At 42.2% G+C, this 18562-nt stretch overlaps 1 protein-coding gene and 1 long non-coding RNA gene across 4 annotated transcripts in view; one reads left to right on the top strand and one right to left on the bottom strand.

Annotated features, from left to right (window-relative positions):
• Positions 1-17309, bottom strand: part of LOC133480045 (uncharacterized) — a 28330-nt gene extending 11021 nt beyond the window's left edge. The window contains exons 1-2 of the long non-coding RNA XR_009789160.1: positions 16957-17309; positions 16774-16865 (exon numbers count right to left, since the gene is read on the bottom strand). This is a non-coding gene — a long non-coding RNA (uncharacterized LOC133480045). The remainder of the gene's footprint in view (positions 1-16773; positions 16866-16956) is intronic.
• The window catches only part of ntrk1 (neurotrophic tyrosine kinase, receptor, type 1), a 38069-nt gene continuing 30525 nt past the window's right edge, over positions 11019-18562 (top strand). Inside the window, exons 1-2 of one of the 3 annotated variants that reach the window (XM_061777667.1) lie at positions 11019-11312; positions 16008-16082. In XM_061777667.1, the coding sequence (XP_061633651.1) occupies positions 11119-11312; positions 16008-16082 (269 nt within the window). In that variant the 5' untranslated portion in view covers positions 11019-11118. Of the gene's footprint in view, positions 11313-16007; positions 16083-17081; positions 17170-17345; positions 17479-18562 lie in introns of those variants that run through there. The other 2 variants (XM_061777668.1, XM_061777669.1) reach the window with 2 other exon arrangements.

The raw sequence follows: 18562 nt of genomic DNA on the forward strand, positions 1-18562 counted from the left end.
TAAAATTTTAAGTGAATGATTATTTGCTAAAAACTATCAAGTTTATGAACATTAAATATCTTGTCTTTGTAGTGTATTCAATTACGTACAGGTCGAACGTGATTTGCAAATCATTGTATTCTGTTTTTATTTATGTTTAACACAACGTCCCAACTTCATTGAAATTGACATATTTGTTCATTTGTGTGCCGGATCACATTAAAAACAACTTCTCGTGTATTGATTTCTTTGTGCGCAGAAGGAGGTAAGTAATGATTGCTTAGGTTTTTCATGTCGACTTCGGCTCGATGTAAAAGTTGAATCCTCCCTCCCACAGCAAATGTGATGAGTCAGCCATAATGATGAGTTCATCTTCTCATGAATGTCACCAAACGGTGGCCGCTCTTCTCTTTCCGTGCCGCGATGCTATTTCGGAGCAAAATCGATTCGGGTCTGACATTGATCCGTTTGGATGTCGAAGCCGTCGTCGTGGCGTTCCGAGTTCTGAGGCCGAAGAGCCCGAGCGTTGTCGGCCGGGGTTGAAAGGGTCTGACCTGGCTGACTCGGGTTTAACAAGCGCTGGGGTAAACATGACAACGTGACACCGCGCGGAATGGATTGTCCTGGAAATGAATCAATGTTGGAGAAGAGTTATAATTGTACATTTCATCATGAGAAATACATTTGAGTCGAGGGCAGCACGCTGCTCTAGTGAATTGTGATTACCCAACCTTGAAAGAAGTCAGGCACATATTTGACATTCGAAAAATCTCTCGCTACACCATCAAACAAAACCGTCACAAAAAGTGTATTATACACTAAAATAACGATGAATGAATGAATGCAAACTGTCATGATTGTGTGATTCTGTTGGCTGCTGTGTTTTATTTTTTTTTTCAGCTGCCTGGTTGTGTGGATGGGCGGAGCCTCCTGCGCACACTGGATCCGCATGGCCATCAGTCAGGTTCTTAAGTGCTGTCCGGAAGGTTTCCTTCTAGTGTTTGTTTCAAAACGTGGTTTAGATTTGATTTCCTATCTTGGTTTTGGGGAATTTCAGCGCAACACAGGCAGACAGACAGATTTTGAGCTCCGCGTTTTGCAGGGTTAGCAAATGCACCACGGAACGATGCCCTGATAGACAGTCTGCGAGTAGGCGTGGCTCTATTTTTGTCTCAACGGCTTTTGAGTTTGAAGTCTTTGATTTGCCGCGGCACACCTGGTGATCCATTTAACCGCGCCTAACCCATTTATCTCATTCACTGCCATTGAATCATCTGTCAGCTGTCTGACAAAGACCCAATTTGTCTTGCAATTTTTTTCTTCTCCGACTGATGTAAGACGGATTTGGCGAATCTGAACCGGCGCACGAGAACTATACTGGCGCTTTGAGGCAGTGGTTCTCAACTGGTATCACGCCGGGAATGGCCGTGACTTAACCCAAAAGTTAAGAACAATAAAGCATTTTTTTGGTTTAAAAATAGCCTCTAAAAACATGTACGGTAAGTTATATTTTTGTAAATGGCGTTTCAAATGAATTGGACATATCGCCAAAAGCATATTGCTAGCCATGTTGCCCGCTAGCCACTGTATTTGTTTACAGAGTCAAATCATGACGAGAGCACAAGCGAATAACATTTGCTGTCGTTGATCTAATACGCATGCTCCATGTAGGAACTTGGTACGCCTCTGTAATGCAACAAAAACGCAAAATCAGAATATAAAATGTGACCAATGTCATTTTTACTAGCTGTCCACGACCCGCCCAAAATGGACCCGACCCGCTTTTGGGTCCCGACCCAGCAGTTGAGAATCGCTGACTTGACAGTCGTGCTAAATTCACGGCTCCGGATGACACCCACGTTTTGGGAGTGCCCAAATATCCAAGCCTTGCGGGGGGAGGGGTCACTCAGCTCTCCAAAACGTTTGGATGAAGATGAACATAACGGAGACCGATACCTCGCCAATATTCTTGCGGTGGCCGGGAAGAAGGGAAGAGGAAAAAAACGGGGCTTAAGACCGAAGCGCCATCATTCCAACAATGGCTGTCAATCGTGGACGAGATACGTACTTGCCATGGAACGTCTTACGTACAGACTGAACTCGAAAGAAAATCTTTTCTTTCAAAACTGGGGAAAATGGCTGACATTCAAGAAAAACATGTTTCTTGAGGACCCAGAAACACATAGAGGCTCTGTTCTTTTTTTTTCTTCCTCCATTTGTTTGATATTTCATGTTTCTTTTCTTTTCATACTCCTTTTTCAAGATTTTGTTGTTATGCATACAAAATTGTGCAATAATATATAATAAAAATTGTTAAAATAAAATGTGTATTTTTTACATTTAATGTATTTGTAATATTTTCTTTTACATTTTTTTTTAAGTTAAATTGTTGTACTTTGTGCATTGATACACACACACACACACACACATTTATTTCTATAAAAGATTGGATTAAATTTTATTTTTCTATACTTTGTATACTTGATCTTTTTTATATTGTCGGAATTGTTTTTGTCTCTATTTTTGTGTACTTAAATACAAAGTAGATGTCTTTGTTTAATATAGCGAATCTCTATTATCCCCATGTTCTATACATTAATATTTTAAATATTTGTGTATTGACATCAAATTTTAGTTAACAGTATTTTTGCATTTATTAAAAAAATATTTTTTTTAAGTGTCTCAGAAGTATCTTGTATCTTTTTAAATTGAATTAAAATGTGGAATTTGTGAATCTACATACAGTATATTCCCCCAACCTCTATCTGCAGTGGTCAACTTCTTTTTTACATTTGTATAAAAAGTTAAAATTGCTCTAATCAAATCTGTCTGAACAGTTCATAACCAAGGCAACAGTTTGGATTCTTCCTATTTGCTATGTAGCTTGTTCAAGTTGACATGATATCTAGATGGGAATGAAAAAAACTGTGCGGATAATGAAAGGCCAATCATCAGTAAGATTAGCACTTTTTAAAGAGCGAACCTGACAAAGAAAATGGCGTTTTTTGAAAAATGCAATTTTCCCAGAGGACGCAAGCTTGCTCCATCTGTGTGATTGCGATCCACTCGTCCGTCTTGTTTCTTCTGTATTTTCCGCTAATAAGCGCAAGCGGCCAACGATTTTAATGTTCCCGCTGCGCGTTTCATTATCGACTTTCCTCGAGCTGCAGACGGACGGAGCGCCCGTGAAAGCTCTAAACGGACTCCGGAGCGCGCATTAACGCCTCCCATGTGCACGAAAGGGCAAACTTCTGGGAACTTTCGAGCACTTTGTACAACCTGAAACTGCCTTTCCACAATTGGATGCTGCACCGCAGACAAGGTTTGCCTGAAAAGAAGCTTTTTCGAAGGAAGAAAGAAAAACGGGGCGGTGAATTTGAGGGGAAATTCTGAACTAAATGTTGCAAAAACGCAGTGCCGAGCGTGCCTCGAAAAACTGGTCAAATGCAAAGCAAGAAGCTTTCATGTCCATTTTATATTTGCATGATATATTTCATTATGATTTCATCTTGATATATTCATCAGTCGCTCATTTACTGGCAGCCGCTTTCAAAGCGGAGTTGCACACATTGCCCGCAGCCGTTTGAGAGCATTTTCACTCATGTTTCAAGAGCCACAGAATGGCTCCTATGAAATTACAGTAGAAGCACCGAAGCCGCCGAAAGAAAGAGTACACAAAAACCCTCCCTGCAGCAGATCATGGGTTGGCTTCACCAAAAGGTCTCGGTTTATGGCCAAAAAGCGGAGAAAATGAGCTTTTAGTGAAAAAAACAAACAAACGTCAAGCAGACATTGACGCAAATGTTCTTTGCTTTGGTGAAACCTCCGACTAGAAAGGAACAAAAACAAAAGTGAGAAAGTGCTTTTGATGGCAAAATATAATCATTTATTGACAGAAGTACGACTAAGAAATGCGCACCAATAAGTTTCCCAGCTAATGCGTGTACTTACATTGTTTGGTTTCGCACGAATTGTGTCATATTAAGAGGCCCGTCCTGTAAAAGTCACGAGAAAGAAACACACCCTTTTTTTTTTTTTTTTTTTTTTAATAACTTTTGTTCCAATAGCGGATCAGCGCTAACCTACAAGCCCGCGCTTGTGCAGGCGAGACTTGAACTTCAATCAATACGACTGAAAAAGTCTGTCTGTCGCTCTTTGCTGGCTAGCGTGCTGTTGTACAGACTTTTTTTTTTTTTTTTTTTTTTCTTTCTTTTCAAAATCACACTGTCGACTTCGCGAGGCCTTTTCAAGACCCCCCCAAACAGCCCCTGCACAACATTTCCTGTACCCGAGAGCGTCCAATGATGTATCTTTGACTTTTACACAGAGGGAAATAATGACAGCAATGATAACGGCGATGATTGTTATTAGATTTATTTTTGTCATGTTTTGTCAAGTTTTCCTGTGTCCCATGTTCACGTCAGCTCACATGGTTTTCAACTCCGCCTGTTCTCGTCAGCCCCGCTCCTCGTGTCAAGCAATCAGATCCCTCCAGCCACCCGTGTCTTGTCCGGGTGTGCCTCGTTGTCGCGAAACTTTGTTTGCATTCAGTCCTCTGGGTTTGTTCGGTGTGCGTCGGCTCATTCTTGCTGCTGTATGTCACGTTTCTAGATTCGTCATGTTTCCTGTTTTGGTGAAAGTTTTGTTTCCTGGTGTTGCTTTGTCATTTGGAATTCTACCCCCAACACTATGCGCTTGGGGAAATCACTACTACTTCTGTCAGCCTCGGGATGCGGGCTTGTCAAGATACGAGCCATCGTTGGGATGATTTTTTTTTTTTGCTCCGTCTTGCGCACAAGAACTTGAGATACGAGCGCTGTACGGTGGCAGTGAACTCGACTCAACTCGCTTCACGACAAGCAGATGTTTGCCAGATCGTGAACAACTGTTCCAAAAAGAGGCTTCAAGCTCGTTACTCCCGCGACCAGTTAAGTTACTTACTGTCAAAATCAACAAAACAAAGACAATTGCACATTGTGTATTTAAAGCAACCACACAACTTTGCCTTCTGCTAGTTGAATGTGAAACGCATAAAAGGAAACGCCATAGCTGGGCTAACGACTAGCATCGGTGTAATGGACTCATGACGTTTGAAACAAGAGATATTGGAACACAAACAGTGCAACAACCTAGACAGGAAGGTAATATAACAATAATCACAGGCATATGACTGGCGTCAGGCTGAAACCTCGTGTGTCCAAATTTGGTCAATTCTAAATTTGCCCCCAAATTGATACTGTTGGTCAACCCTCATGTGGGTATGTTATTTTTACAAATTGCTAACCAAACACTTTAGTGTTGAAAATGGCTTGCTCTCTTTGGCAATGTAACGTTAATGAGTCCAAAAAAAACAAAAACAAAAAAAAAACATTTTTTGGGTTTCCTGACAAGTGACGGTTTTGGAGAGCCACCGATTCCGCCCGACGCCCGCAAATTACTGTATACTTCATCTTCTGCGAAAAAACGACTACAGTAATATATCAGCCGCTCTGAGACCGTCTCCATGTGGAGTGTATCTGTATTGTGTGTATTACACTGCCCCCAGGCGGCCAAGGTGCACACACCAGAAGGAACAGCACAATGTCCATTGAATGGAAGCAAAAAAAATGTAAAAACGGTTGAATTTCTTGACTTTCTATTGAATGATCTCATTACGGTACGTTTTTCTATCCATCCCTTCTCTGTAGTGCTTATATGCAATCAGGCTGCATACTGCATGGTGGGAGGTGAGATGTAAGCGTGACTGAGCAGCAGCCCTCCAAAATGTGACCCCCCCCAAAACTCCTCCTCGGGTTTCCGCTCATCTACGCGAGCCTCTGGTGTCCACAGGACGGCGACTAATGACGCTCTGGGACGGGACGATCGGGTTTCACGCGTGCGCACCTCATTGATTCTGGGTTTGCCCAAAGCGTAATGATCTAACACACACACACACACACACACACACACACACACACAAACGCAGTAATAAACACAGGCTAATGCGGGCATTAGAGGGAGGGTGTGGATTCCGCCTGCGATGCCAAGGAAACAATGACGTGCTGGTGTTTTAAAAAAAGATGAAGAGGAGGAGCGATGAAGAATCAGAGACGGCCGCTCGATGAGGAGAAAGGAGGCGGCATGAGGGCTTAGAGGGGGCAATTTAGTGGTGGGGGGTGGGGGGGGGGGGGCCGTGCTTGGCCATGTTCAGATGCGCAGATAAGGAGAAACTGTGTGGATCTTGTTCCATGAGCTTGTTGTACTTGGCTCATCTGATAAGACGTGTTGGCTGACATGTGCTCAACATGACCGAGGTCCGCTTTTTTAGCATCGCTTTCTCCGGCACCGATCACCTGTGAATCTCGGGAATCTCTTGGAAGGACTCCAGGTCGTTCCTAAATTTGCAGCAGACGTGGCCAAAGCAAAACGGCAGACTCGCTCCGTCTTTTCCCCGCACGGCCGCTTGAGACTTTTCGGCGGGTCTACTCATGATAGACATGCCTACCAAATGACACGTTGCCATGTCAAACTGGCTTCGGGGGGGGCTGAATTTCTGAAGCCTAAAACGGCTGCTTCACAGCTGACTTGACCCGAATCCCGTGGCCGCGGATTACGGTTTTATTTTGGGAAAACACCGTCGGGAGTAGCATGCGTTGAGTGTCGCGAGGCCCGCTCTGCCTTTCAAAACGCGCGCAACGAGCGCAGCCATTTGCGGACACCTGAGAAGCAAAGAAATGTAATGACGAGCAGCGGAGCCCCATAAGAGTTTCCGCGACTTTTGCTTACCTCGACGGAGACTTTTGGAGGAACGCGCCGCAGTACAAGCACGCATGCTAGTAACATACAGGCGCAGCCGCTTAATGGCAGCCTGTTAACGTTTAGCGCTGTGCGAGTGTAAAAGCCTTTCCTTGTACACGGTCCAAAAGAGCTTTTACTCGCCCCGCTCGTCACTTGAGTTACGACCTGGCTTTTTGTTTCCCCTCCTTCCTCCTCCCTCCTCTTCCTTCGTCGCCGTTTATCAAAATGAAAAATGACGGCCTGTTGTTTAACGGCAGCGGCAGAACAAAGGACAAGAAAAAAACAAAAAGATAAATGCACAGTCTCATTTCTCTTCATTCCAGTTTCCTTCAGAGGTTGTAAAGCAAACTATATTGTAACCAAGTACTTGTTCTTGATATGAGCAGAATAAGTATGTGAAAAGCTTTCAGTACACCGTTTTGTGTTGTCGACGACGACGCATACGTGGAATATTCCGGCATTATGCGATTGCCGTCTGATTGTCAAGTGATCGCGAAATAAATGGTCACGACTGTTGTGGCGATGGTCTATTCTGCTCAGAACTTCGCAGTAATTCACAAGCTCGCTCCTGGTAATAGTGGGCGATCGACAGATAACGGCCGCCTCATTTTTCCTGGCGTATTTAACCAGATTAGCGTTTTTGTGCATCCCGATGATTGATGGCCGTAGGAGGGGTTAATTACGACACTTGGCTTTTGAATCAATCTCCCGCTGTCACGGTAAAGATAAATACGCCGCTCGGGACGTCACCGGCAGGAAACAGACGCGCTCATTGTCGTGTCGTCCAGTCGATCCGCGTTATCGGACATATTTCCTTGTCGTCAAACAACCCACGCCCACGCCGCATTTCTTGCCCGCCACCACAAACTAACACGTGTTGTTGTTAGATTGACAAGAAAAAAATGAATAATTTCACACGCAATTGTCTGCCTCTGAAGGCCTCCAAATAACACAAGAGATGGGCTCATGGGATTGATCCGAAGGAAAAATACACTTCGCCCAATAAATTGGGGATGTTGGCCTTTAGGGTGAAATTTCAGGGTGAACCTAAAATGCACTCAAGCACTGTTTCGGTACAACAAGGAGGTGAACAGCAAAATTCACAATGAATAGACCAATACAATTCCGTAAAAAAAGAGCGTCGAGAAAAACATTTTCTGCACCACTTTACAGGAAAAATTGAAATTTCCCTTTCAGCCTCTATTTAAATCCGTCTGCCATTGGCTGGCGACCTTGACTCGTGATTCTTTCCATAAGTTGACTCCTTTTTACTACCATACTCATCTCCATCACTTTGGTTTTAAATCTTGGTATTTTAAAGACTTCTGTACCTTTCAAACTGTCATTGTTTACGCTTTTTTTTTCCCCAAACTTTTTGGGGCATATTTATGGGTAAGATATTTTTTTTAACCTAACATAACGAGAGCAAAACGACGCCTAACAATCGATGAACAGTCCCCTCGCCAACAAACAGGAAGTGGCCACTGCGCTTGGAGTGCCACAGGTTGCAACAGAGGGACTGGAAGAGTCACAGAAAGGCAAACAACGTGGACGTTTTTGGAAATCTTCATGGATCGAACACCGATTGTGAATTTTGACAATCGGCTCAATCAAATTCACGCGATCCTGCGTCGCCATCGAGAATATGCCGAGAATAATTCTCGTCAAAAATAATCGGATGAAATTTAAAATAACAATCGTCCCCTAAAAAGTAACTTGTTAGACAATTTTCGCCTGATGACTCTTATTTAAGGCGTCATCAGAAGGAAACTAGAAAGAAGACAAATATTCTTGGTGAGATTTTGACTTTGCAGTGTGGGCTAGCGCTGCGCAATATATCGAAAAAATATCGTTATCGGGATAATATCGCGTGCAATATGCGCATCGCAATAAATGAACACATATATAGTATTGTATGCTTTGTTGCACGTGTGGCGTTTATCTGAGTTTGACCGACCAGATGCGACCTTAAATATGCATCGCCATCGCACCCCCCCTAGATACTCGTCTCCTATTGGCTAGAGCGGACCCATAGGCGTACAGTGAGAAACTCACAGCAGCGGGCAGATACGGAACAAACAACAAACAACAAACAACTTGTGCCTAAAATGAATAACACGTCTGAAATATAGGAGAATACATATAGCATGCTTTTTTTTTGCCGCATTAAAAATGCATTTATTTCATTAGATACAAATATCATTTCTTTACGGGCATGTGAAATATCGCAACAATATCGATATCACAATATTCAACACCCATATGGCAGATTACATTAATTAATGTGGGCATTTCCAACCCAAATGAATCTTGTAAACCTGATTGATAAAAGGACATCAAAGTTTATAGAAAATAATAACAAGAAACATTTAAGGCAAGGGACCTTTTTAGTTCATCCAATGAGCAGCAAGCAACAAGCTCTGGTGTTCCTTTGAGAACAAGACCAAAATGGATACGTGCATTTTAGGTTCATCCTGAAATTCCACGCCGAGCCTAATCGCCAAACTTTTTGTGAGTAGCGTAAAAGACGTCAAGATAATTTCCCGGGATTTTTCCATTCTACAAATGAAGAACGCGCTCGCTGGAGCTCGTTCCATCTTCCTCGCGGTCTCTCGCAACACTTTTCCTGTGAATAAGCACTTTGTCCCGCAGCACTTTGCTGAGCTCAGGCCGAGAAAGAAAAAAAAAAAAAAAAAAAAAAGAGAAGCGTGTGTGAAAGGAAGAGTAATTAAGCCATCAGATAATCCTGATGACAGCAGCAAAAAAAAAAAAAAGGGGTTTTTAGCACCCGCTCAGTAATTGTGGTCGGGACACGGCGACCTCGCCGGCGAGCGGAGGGAGCGGGAGGGGCAACGCATTTGTCCCCAGGGGAAACGCAGCATCCACTTACGGAGACGACGTTGGGAGCGCTGCACTGATCAGATAGATGTCTGCGGCGGCGTTAACGCTCCATTTCGGCTGCGCGCTTCACGTGTTCGATCCCATGCGGAGCTCGACGTCAGAATCCAAAGCCGACGCTCACGGATAAGATCTGGGAAATATGCGGCGGCCATCTGTCAGACAGAATGTTTGTGTTCGACATCCGTTGCTGCTCAAAGAGCTTGTAACGAGACTCCGTTTTAGCCTCGACCGAGGAAATGTTGGTCGCTGTTTGAGCGGGAGCGCACAAGCGCATAAGTACGGCGCCACCTTGACTTGAGAGCGCCATTCAACTCGATTTCCTTTGAAATCCAAACTCATTTTCTCATTGAAATCAACTGAAATGCCGTTAATGACAACGTGACGAGTTTTCTCCAAAGCGTGGACTCGGCACTTCAGAGGCCTCTAACACACTTTATGGCAAATGAATTCACGAAAGAACAACTGATGACCGATTCTCGTCCATAATGTCCCATTTGCGCTGTTTAAGTGAGTTTTTAGGGACTCCGTTTGAAACGATCATTGTGAGGCGCTCCATTGGAATTTAAGCCCATACGAGCTTATTGGTGGCTATTTTGAACTGAACCTTGTCAGCCAATCGGAGAAGGGCTTCCCCAAGGAGCAAACAATTGAGGTAATATGTAAAAATCAAGTTAGTTTGTTTTTCTCAAATTTGAAAGTGTTTTTGACCGAATGTTCTAGAGGCGATATCACACAAAAACGTTCCTCATTCAAAATGCCGACAACTATTGCAACTACTTGACGAGTTGACATTCTTTCCTCGAGTCGCTGATGATGTCGTGGTCCATCGCCTGACTTGGGTGCGGGCGGCGTGGCTTCAGTTCCCGCTCGGTGACGGTGCGAATGGTTGTGCCGTGTCGATATGCGACTGACTGGCGACCAGTTCAGGGTGTAGTCCGCCTTTCGCCCAAAGTCAGCGGGGATAGGCCTCGACAGGATGAGCGGTATTGAGAATGGATGGATAAACATTGATTCCTCGATCCGTCCTTCCGACAGCGAACATTTAAGTGTCGAGACGAGATGTCCTCAGCTTCATCATCAACACACCCTGACCAACTCCCCCCCCCACCCCCCCAACAATCCCGCTCCCTTATTTTCTAAGGTGTCTGGTGACTCTTTCCCCTCCCTTCCATGGGAAAGAGAGGGAGAGAGAGAGAGAGAGAGAGAGAGAGAGAGAGAGAGACATCAGCCCATCACCACCACCGCCCCCACCCCACCATGTCCCCAGGGGCCCCTTGCCCGCCCGCCTCCCTGCCTGGCCGCCAGCCGGCCCCTCCTGCTGCTCAGTACAGCCGTGCCTCCGCCCTGGACCCCGACTGGCCGGAATCTCCGCTTGTGAACGCTCATCTTTGCTGACTCTCCACAAACACCTGACCCGAGCGAGGGGAGAGAAGACCCCCGCCCGCCCCCTCCCTTGCGAGAATGGCCGTGGCAAAGGGCGCAGCATCTCTGGCGCTGGCGCTGCCCCTGCTCCTGAGCCTGGCACCGGCGCCCACTTCGGAAGGGTGCCCGTCGGCCTGCCGCTGCTCTTTCGCCATGCTGCAGTGCCTGGAGCCCGACGGCATCGCCGGCGTCCCGGCCCTGGTGCCGCAGGAGAGCGAGAACGTGACGGAGATGTGAGTATCGCCGGCGTGCTTGACAAACCTTTTTCCCAGATGGAAATCTTACCCGATGACCACTTTGATAGGAGCGTTAGTGATGACTACGAAGAGTCACTTTGCTTTTGAGGAGTGTCTGGTGACTTTGAGATTAGGGTCTTGGAGTTGGTACGGCTAAGTCCAACTTTCTCCAACGTGACGGAGGTGTATCGCTGGCGTGGTTGACGAAACCCAAGATGAAGATGGATTGTTCACCCAATGACCACTTTGAAGGAACCGTTTGTGATTTGTACCTATATTTACTTTGGGTTTTTAGGAGCGACCGGTTGATTTGGGATTAGGGTCTTGGAGTTGTAAGGGCCGACTCCAACATTCTCGATCATAACGGAGATGTGTGTATCACCGGCGTAGATAACAATCTATACTTCGCCACTTTGATGGACGCGATTGTCATTTCTGAAGTGAACTTCCACAAATTCATATCCGCAGTCACGTTGGAGTTGCGTGACTTAGCTTCTGCGGTCATCGTTGCAAATATCGGACGCATGTAGAAAATCCATCCCAAGGGGTTGAAAATGTTTGTGCATCCTCTGGTGTCACAGGCCCTTCTTGAAAATTGCCCAGAGTTTTCTCCAAGGAGAGTTACGTGAACTTTCAAAGTTGCCTTTTGTGATGGCAACGTGATCTTGAGACTATTTTGGGAAGCCTTTCCCTATGAGCCGTTCGTAGGATAGATTGTACTCCTTCAGGTCAGCGGATCATTACTTGGGTCCCTCGCCGCACAAATGATTTTTGATACAAAAACTATTTTTCAATTACTGAGACTGATGCGAATTCCTGGCAAACAATCCGCTGAAGTTTGCTCTGACCTTGTTTGTTCCATTGCAGGATATGCTCGGACCGATAGCGAGAAACGGTGACTCTTAGACGAGCTCGGGTTTCATAGCTTTGCCAATGATGAGAGGGAATCAACAGGATTTCCATCCATCCATCCATTTTCTGAGCCGCTTATCCGCACTCGGGATAAGCCTATCAACGGGACTTGTTATGTTAATAAGTAGTCAACATTGCGATTGCAGGAGGGCTCCGGTGGCGTATTGTTATGAAGGTTGCTCCAACGTGGAAATGGAAATGTCACTCATCAACGCCACACTGTTTTCTCATTTGGCTGTGAACCCCCCCCCCCCCACAAAAAACACCTTTTTCATACAACGACTTTATTCTTGAAAGATTCCGACTTTTCTCTTGGAAAAAAAAAAACGACTATACTCGCATACGTCTACAACATTATTCTGGGGAAAATGCTACTGTTTTTCTGGAATAAAAATGACTAATCATGTAACACATGACATACTAAGGAGGGGGAAAAAAACAGTTTTCTTAACAAACTAACAAACATTTCTCTTCACATCATAGTCATGAGACTGGAATGCTTTTTAAGCACATTCTTTTCATAGATGAATTTATTTTCTTTAAAAAAATGCTAAATTATTCATAAAAGATGCACCTTTTTCTTGAGAAATATGACTGTCTTCAGACTACGTCTTTTACGTCATTCTAAAAAATAACATGACAATGAAAAATGATAACGTTTCCTAAAAAAAAAAAAGAAAAAAAAGAATTTGACCTAAAAAATAAGACATTCTCAAAAAGCAACATTTTTCTTCATTTCTATGACTTTTTTTATTGAAATAATAAGACTTTAATCACATTATTTTACTAGTTTTTTCTCAAAAAAGGACATTTTTCAAAGACTATGACTTCTTAAAAAATACAACTTTATCAAAGTATACAACTATATTTTTAACAACTTTATTCTAGTAAGACTTTTTTTTCTTTAAAAAACAAAAACAAAAATCAGAAATAAAGAAATGATCATAAGACTGCACCATTTCTCAAAAATAGTTTTTTTCTCTTGAAAAACTTTTTTTCTTTTTTAAACTGATTTAAGCGCAGTAAGATTACGATTTTATCATTTTTTACACAATTTTAATTTTACACAAAAGCAATGATGCTCTCCACGCCGACAGGAATCCTCGTTAGTTAGTTAGTTGTCTAATTTGTGATTGCTGCGGATGGGAGGGCTGCGGATGGATGTTGTTATGAAAGTCGCTTCAACACGGAAAGGAAAATGTGAATGCCGTTTTTTCAAAGTCAACTTTTTTTCTCAAATGACCTTTTTTCTTACAAGGTTACTTTTGAGGGGGTTGGGGGACCGAATAGGACTCTATTCAAGTTCATCTACAACTTTAGTCTCGGAAAAATGATACATTTTTTCGAAAAAAACGTGACCATTTACATAACACGATGACGGAGATTTTTTTTTAATTCAAACTACCTCATTCTCATAAGAGAGACTTTTTTTTTAAATGATCTTCATTCTTGTAAGATTACGATTTTCTCACATATTATTCATGAAAAATGCAACTTTATTAAAAAAAAGTTACAATAAAAAAAATATTTTTGACAACTGACTTTTTTCTTGAAAAAAATACAACCTGAAATTTTGTTCTTTTTAAATGACTTTTTTTTTCCTTGTTAAAAATTACTTATTTTCTTAAATAAAATAGGACCTTAATTAGCTTAGTCTATGTCTTTATTCAAAAATCTTTTGATTTGATTTTAAAAAAGGACTTAATTATCAGACGACTGCAACTACAATGAGACTTTTTTTTTCCCCCCCTCATAGAAATATGCCTTTTCTTCAAAATAAAACATCTTGAATCACTTTAGTCTACGACTTCCCTCTCAGAAAAATGCTTTTTGTTTTTTCTTAGAGTAGTTGCATAAGAATAAGACATACTTGGGGGGGAGGGGGATATTTTCCATGCATTCCCTGTAGCGGGAGGGTCGCGGGCGTGCTGGCGCCCATCCCAGCTGACTTTGGGCGAGCGGCGAAGTACATGACCCTGAACTGGTCGCCAACCAATTGCACTCACATTCCCCGACGGACAGTTTGTTTGACTTGAATAAACCTAGCATGCATATTTTTGTTTTTTTGATTATCTTGAAAAAAAAGTTGGCTTTCCCTCTAACTAATGAATTCTGGGGAAAAAAATATATTCTTGTAAACTCATGATTTTCTCTCTCCCCAAAAATGCCTTTATTTTCGAAGAAAATGTGACTCAATAAAAGATCCTATTTTCTGCAAAACGGACTTTTTTAATTCGACCTAAAAAATAAGATTTTTTTTTTTTGTTCTCCAAAGACTTTTTTTCTTCAAAATAAAATACATAATTACTACTACATGACATGATTTGTTTTTCTTAGAAAAATATCAGTAGTTGTTGAAGACTATGATGTTTTTCCGAAAAAAAATTTCTCTTGAAAAAATACTTTATCTCAAACTACTTAAGACACACATTTATATATATATATATATATATATATATATATATATATTTATGTTGTTGTTTTTTTTTTTTTTTACATCATTTTTGTAAGAGTAAGTTCTCTCTAAAAAAAATACAGTATTGATGAAAAAAATGTGTGTTAGTTGCTTTGCTGCGGAGACGGAATGAACAGTTGCTTTTTGAGACTTTCAGGTGTACTTAAGGGATTGCGGGAGGGCCCCGTCAGCATATTGTTATGAAAGCAGCAAGTCTCGCTGTAAATGTCGCTCTCGGCAACGCCACGCTGCTTTCGGGCTTTGTTCGGCGCAATTAGGCGGCCGAGCAATTCTCGAGAACTTTTCTGAAACGCTATTTGAGCGGCGCGAGTGCATGACTCACACCTCCATCATCGCTGTCAATCTAAGCCACCCACGGCCGTCGCGGCGGCCATCTCCTTCCCCCTCGTCGGTATTCCCTCGCACGGCATGCGCTCGCTGGGGCCGGCAAATCGTAAAGTGTGCATTTTCAAAAACAACAACGCACAGTATATTAGGGGTGGAACAAAAAGGAGAGGCCATTAACAGCAGGCAGAGATTCATCATACGCAGAGTTATAAATTCAATTTTGCGAATTGCCAGTCAATGAGCAGTCCCCCGCCCCGCCCTCCCCCGGGAACAATAGATGATATACAACCCAATTGGCTCAATCCAATAAGTAAAGGCGACGGGCGATCCTGGGCCCACCTGCCCCTGTAATCACATTACGGCCGCGTGCGTGGGCCCATCAAACAGGAATACACACACACACACACAAAAAGCTTGGCCTGCTGCGAACAAGCAGGACGCCTGCAACTAAGCTACATGCCGGAGGTATTTGTGTGCATATTTCGCAGCTCTTTCGGCTCACACTGCATAGAAGTATTCGCTATCCATATACTGTAGTACAGCGTTTTCCTCAAGAAATACTTCCTAGTCGCGACATGGCAAGCGGTGGCCATCTTTGTGGAATTTTCTAAAAAAACATGGAACGAGCACTTCAAATGACACTGAAACCATCCGTAACCAATGAATTCCTGTGGATCGTCACGTTTTGTCATCCCTTTGCAGTTTGGCCCCCATGTTCACTCGTGAAAGATAAGAAGTGTTCGTGTGTGATCGTCTTCCAATTCTCCAGTGGGCATTGTTGTGATCTCAACCCCCCACCCACTTGCTTTCATAGAACAGACGAGCTGGGTGGCAGACAAATAAAAACAGTGATAATACGAAAGGAGGAGGATGAGGAGTCATATGCGGTTACTCAGTGGATAACATTGAAGTTTGACTTTTTTTCATTTTTGTTTCATGCCTGCACAATAAATTGCCACTTGTTGCTTTGTTCGCAGCTACATTGAAAACCAAGCGGGCCTGGAAAATATAACGCAAGCAGAACTGATGAACTACAAAGAGCTAAAAAACCTGTAAGTATTATTATTTATTTCCCTACTTCATACATTCATAAAGTTATAAAACTAAAACAGGCAAAACTGCTCAGGCTTTGAGGATGCCCGACACAATTTGTTGGCAAGTCTTTCGTTTGTGTGCTAGTTGTGGTTTCTCTCTAAAAAATATGACTTTATTCTCATAAGAACAAATATATTTTTTTAAATAAAACTTACTTCTCTCTAAACGTTGAACAGTTTTATTTTTTTCCCCCCCAAAAAATCTGAGATTTTCATAACATTACCAGAAAAAAACCAAATTCTTTCTAAATTAAAAATGCAACTTACATCTCGTGCGATAATGATTTTTCTCGAAAGAAATTCTACTTACTTAAAAAAAAAATAATACAAAATAAGAATAATAATCTGATTTACCGCACGATTAGGACTTCCTTTTCTGAGAGGAAAAAAAATATTTAACTTTTTGTTAAAAAAAGACTTCTTTTTCTCAAAAACTATATTCTCTTAGACTACACTTTTTTCTCTCCCAAAAACAAGAATTTTCTCTTGAATAAATGTTTGTTCTCAAAACACTATGTCTTCAATATCGTAAGGTTATAATCATTATTATCAAAGCGTACATTTTTGCCTAAATGGGGCACCAGATGTCCACCCATTTGGGTTTTCACGAAACATTTTTTCATATTTCTTGTTCTGGCTGCAAACTTACCAAAACTGACACACGCAAGCAGGTCAGCTCTTCGACGACAGTTTTGGTCGAGTTGAGGCTTTCGCCCGTCTGCTTGACTTTAGTGGCTCCCCCTAAACGTGGCAAACCACATTTAATCAGCAAAATAAGCCACAACAAACATGCAGAACATTCATATCAAAAAGTATATTTAACTACCTTTACCTTAACATGTCATCAACGTATTCTACCTGTTCGGTGCTAAAACGCATTTCTGGCAAGCTCATAAAAATAACAAATAAAAAAAATAATAATAATAAAAGACACCCCTTTGCTTAGCTCATGACATGGTATAATCCAATCCATGCGGTGTTTTGCTAACTGGACGAAATAATTGCCACACACTTGCTCAACGGAGACGTTGGAAACTCGAAACTGGTAAAAACACCTCTATAGTTACATATAAAGTTAATATATATATATATATTTGGTTCAATATAGTACATGCAGAAGACAGGAGAAGAATTGATCGCCTTTTCTGACTTGCAGCTATTCTCGCGCGCTGGCGAGACACCTAATGCGCATGCGCAATTTGACGTCTTGAACAAGTTAAGAAACAGGCATGTAAATACCGGACGAAGAGCCGTCGCGTTCAGCCTCATGCTGCATTCATGACCATTGGAAAAGTAGTAGGAAATATCTGATTTTGAGCTTACGACTTCCGGCCTCACGGCGTTCTGGTTGGAGGTAAACAACATGGCTGACGAACTCATTTTGTTGAGATAACTTGACTGTGGTTCATTTTTTTCTTTAACTGACGTTTTGCGTGCACGTCAAATTCCAATGTACGTTTCCTACTGGAAGGTATACAATTTCCAACTTCCGAGCATTTTGGAACACACCACCAAGTACCTTTTTGACGCCCCTCAATAACGTCACGAATGACGACAAAAACAATCATTTTGTGCATTTAACGCAACCTTTTCTGTGTTGGGAAATGAAGGACGCAAAGCTTAGTGTAAAGCCATTTGAGTCTTTAGTCCATATCCTTGATTTCTAGCTTAAGGTCCATGTACTAGTATACTCTTTGTCCACAGTATAAAGCGCCGTAGTATAACGACTGCTTCTTCGTAATAAAGTTTATTTCCACTTTTAGTGCTACATTTGGCCTACTAGTCGGGAACTTGACCTAATTTGGAAACTGTTGTGCTCCACTTCAACAACAGCTTGACTCAACTAGTAGGCATGGGTCACGCACTAGTAGCTTACCAGGCCCCAATAGTAGTTTTGCCTCATCCGTGATCCAGCAGTGCCGCAATTTGTAATCGAGTATTCTACTCACGATTCTATCAGAATAATCAAGTGAAAGAATAAAATATATTTTTGCTTGCTTAAAGAGCAATTATGAATACACAAGAAAAAGGCAACATTTCACTGAATGATGAATGACTCTTTTCGATAATCAACTGTTTTTTCTTGAATTCTTGAAACTTTATTTTCCTGTCTACAAACATTTCTAGTGAGGCAATTTCAAGCACAAGTATAAATTGATGTCAGTTTAAAGTAGGCATTTGTTGTATCAAACACATAAGGCATTCATTTAAAAAGAAGAGGAACATACGTTTGTCATCTTGTTATTAAGGTGCAATTTTATCCAAGTGTGGTATCTCAGTCGGAACACTCGGGGGCACTGTGTAAAAATATGACGTCAAAAAGAGGCGAAGAAAAGGACACGATGAAGAATGTAGTTTCATGTCAAATAGATGCTAGCTGTGTGCTGATCGATTGGTAAATAAAGTGAATAAAAAAAGAAATACAGTACAAGACATAT

The sequence above is a fragment of the Phyllopteryx taeniolatus genome, chromosome 6 (genome assembly GCF_024500385.1).
Source record: "Phyllopteryx taeniolatus isolate TA_2022b chromosome 6, UOR_Ptae_1.2, whole genome shotgun sequence".
Classification (NCBI taxonomy): Eukaryota; Metazoa; Chordata; class Actinopteri; order Syngnathiformes; family Syngnathidae; genus Phyllopteryx; species Phyllopteryx taeniolatus.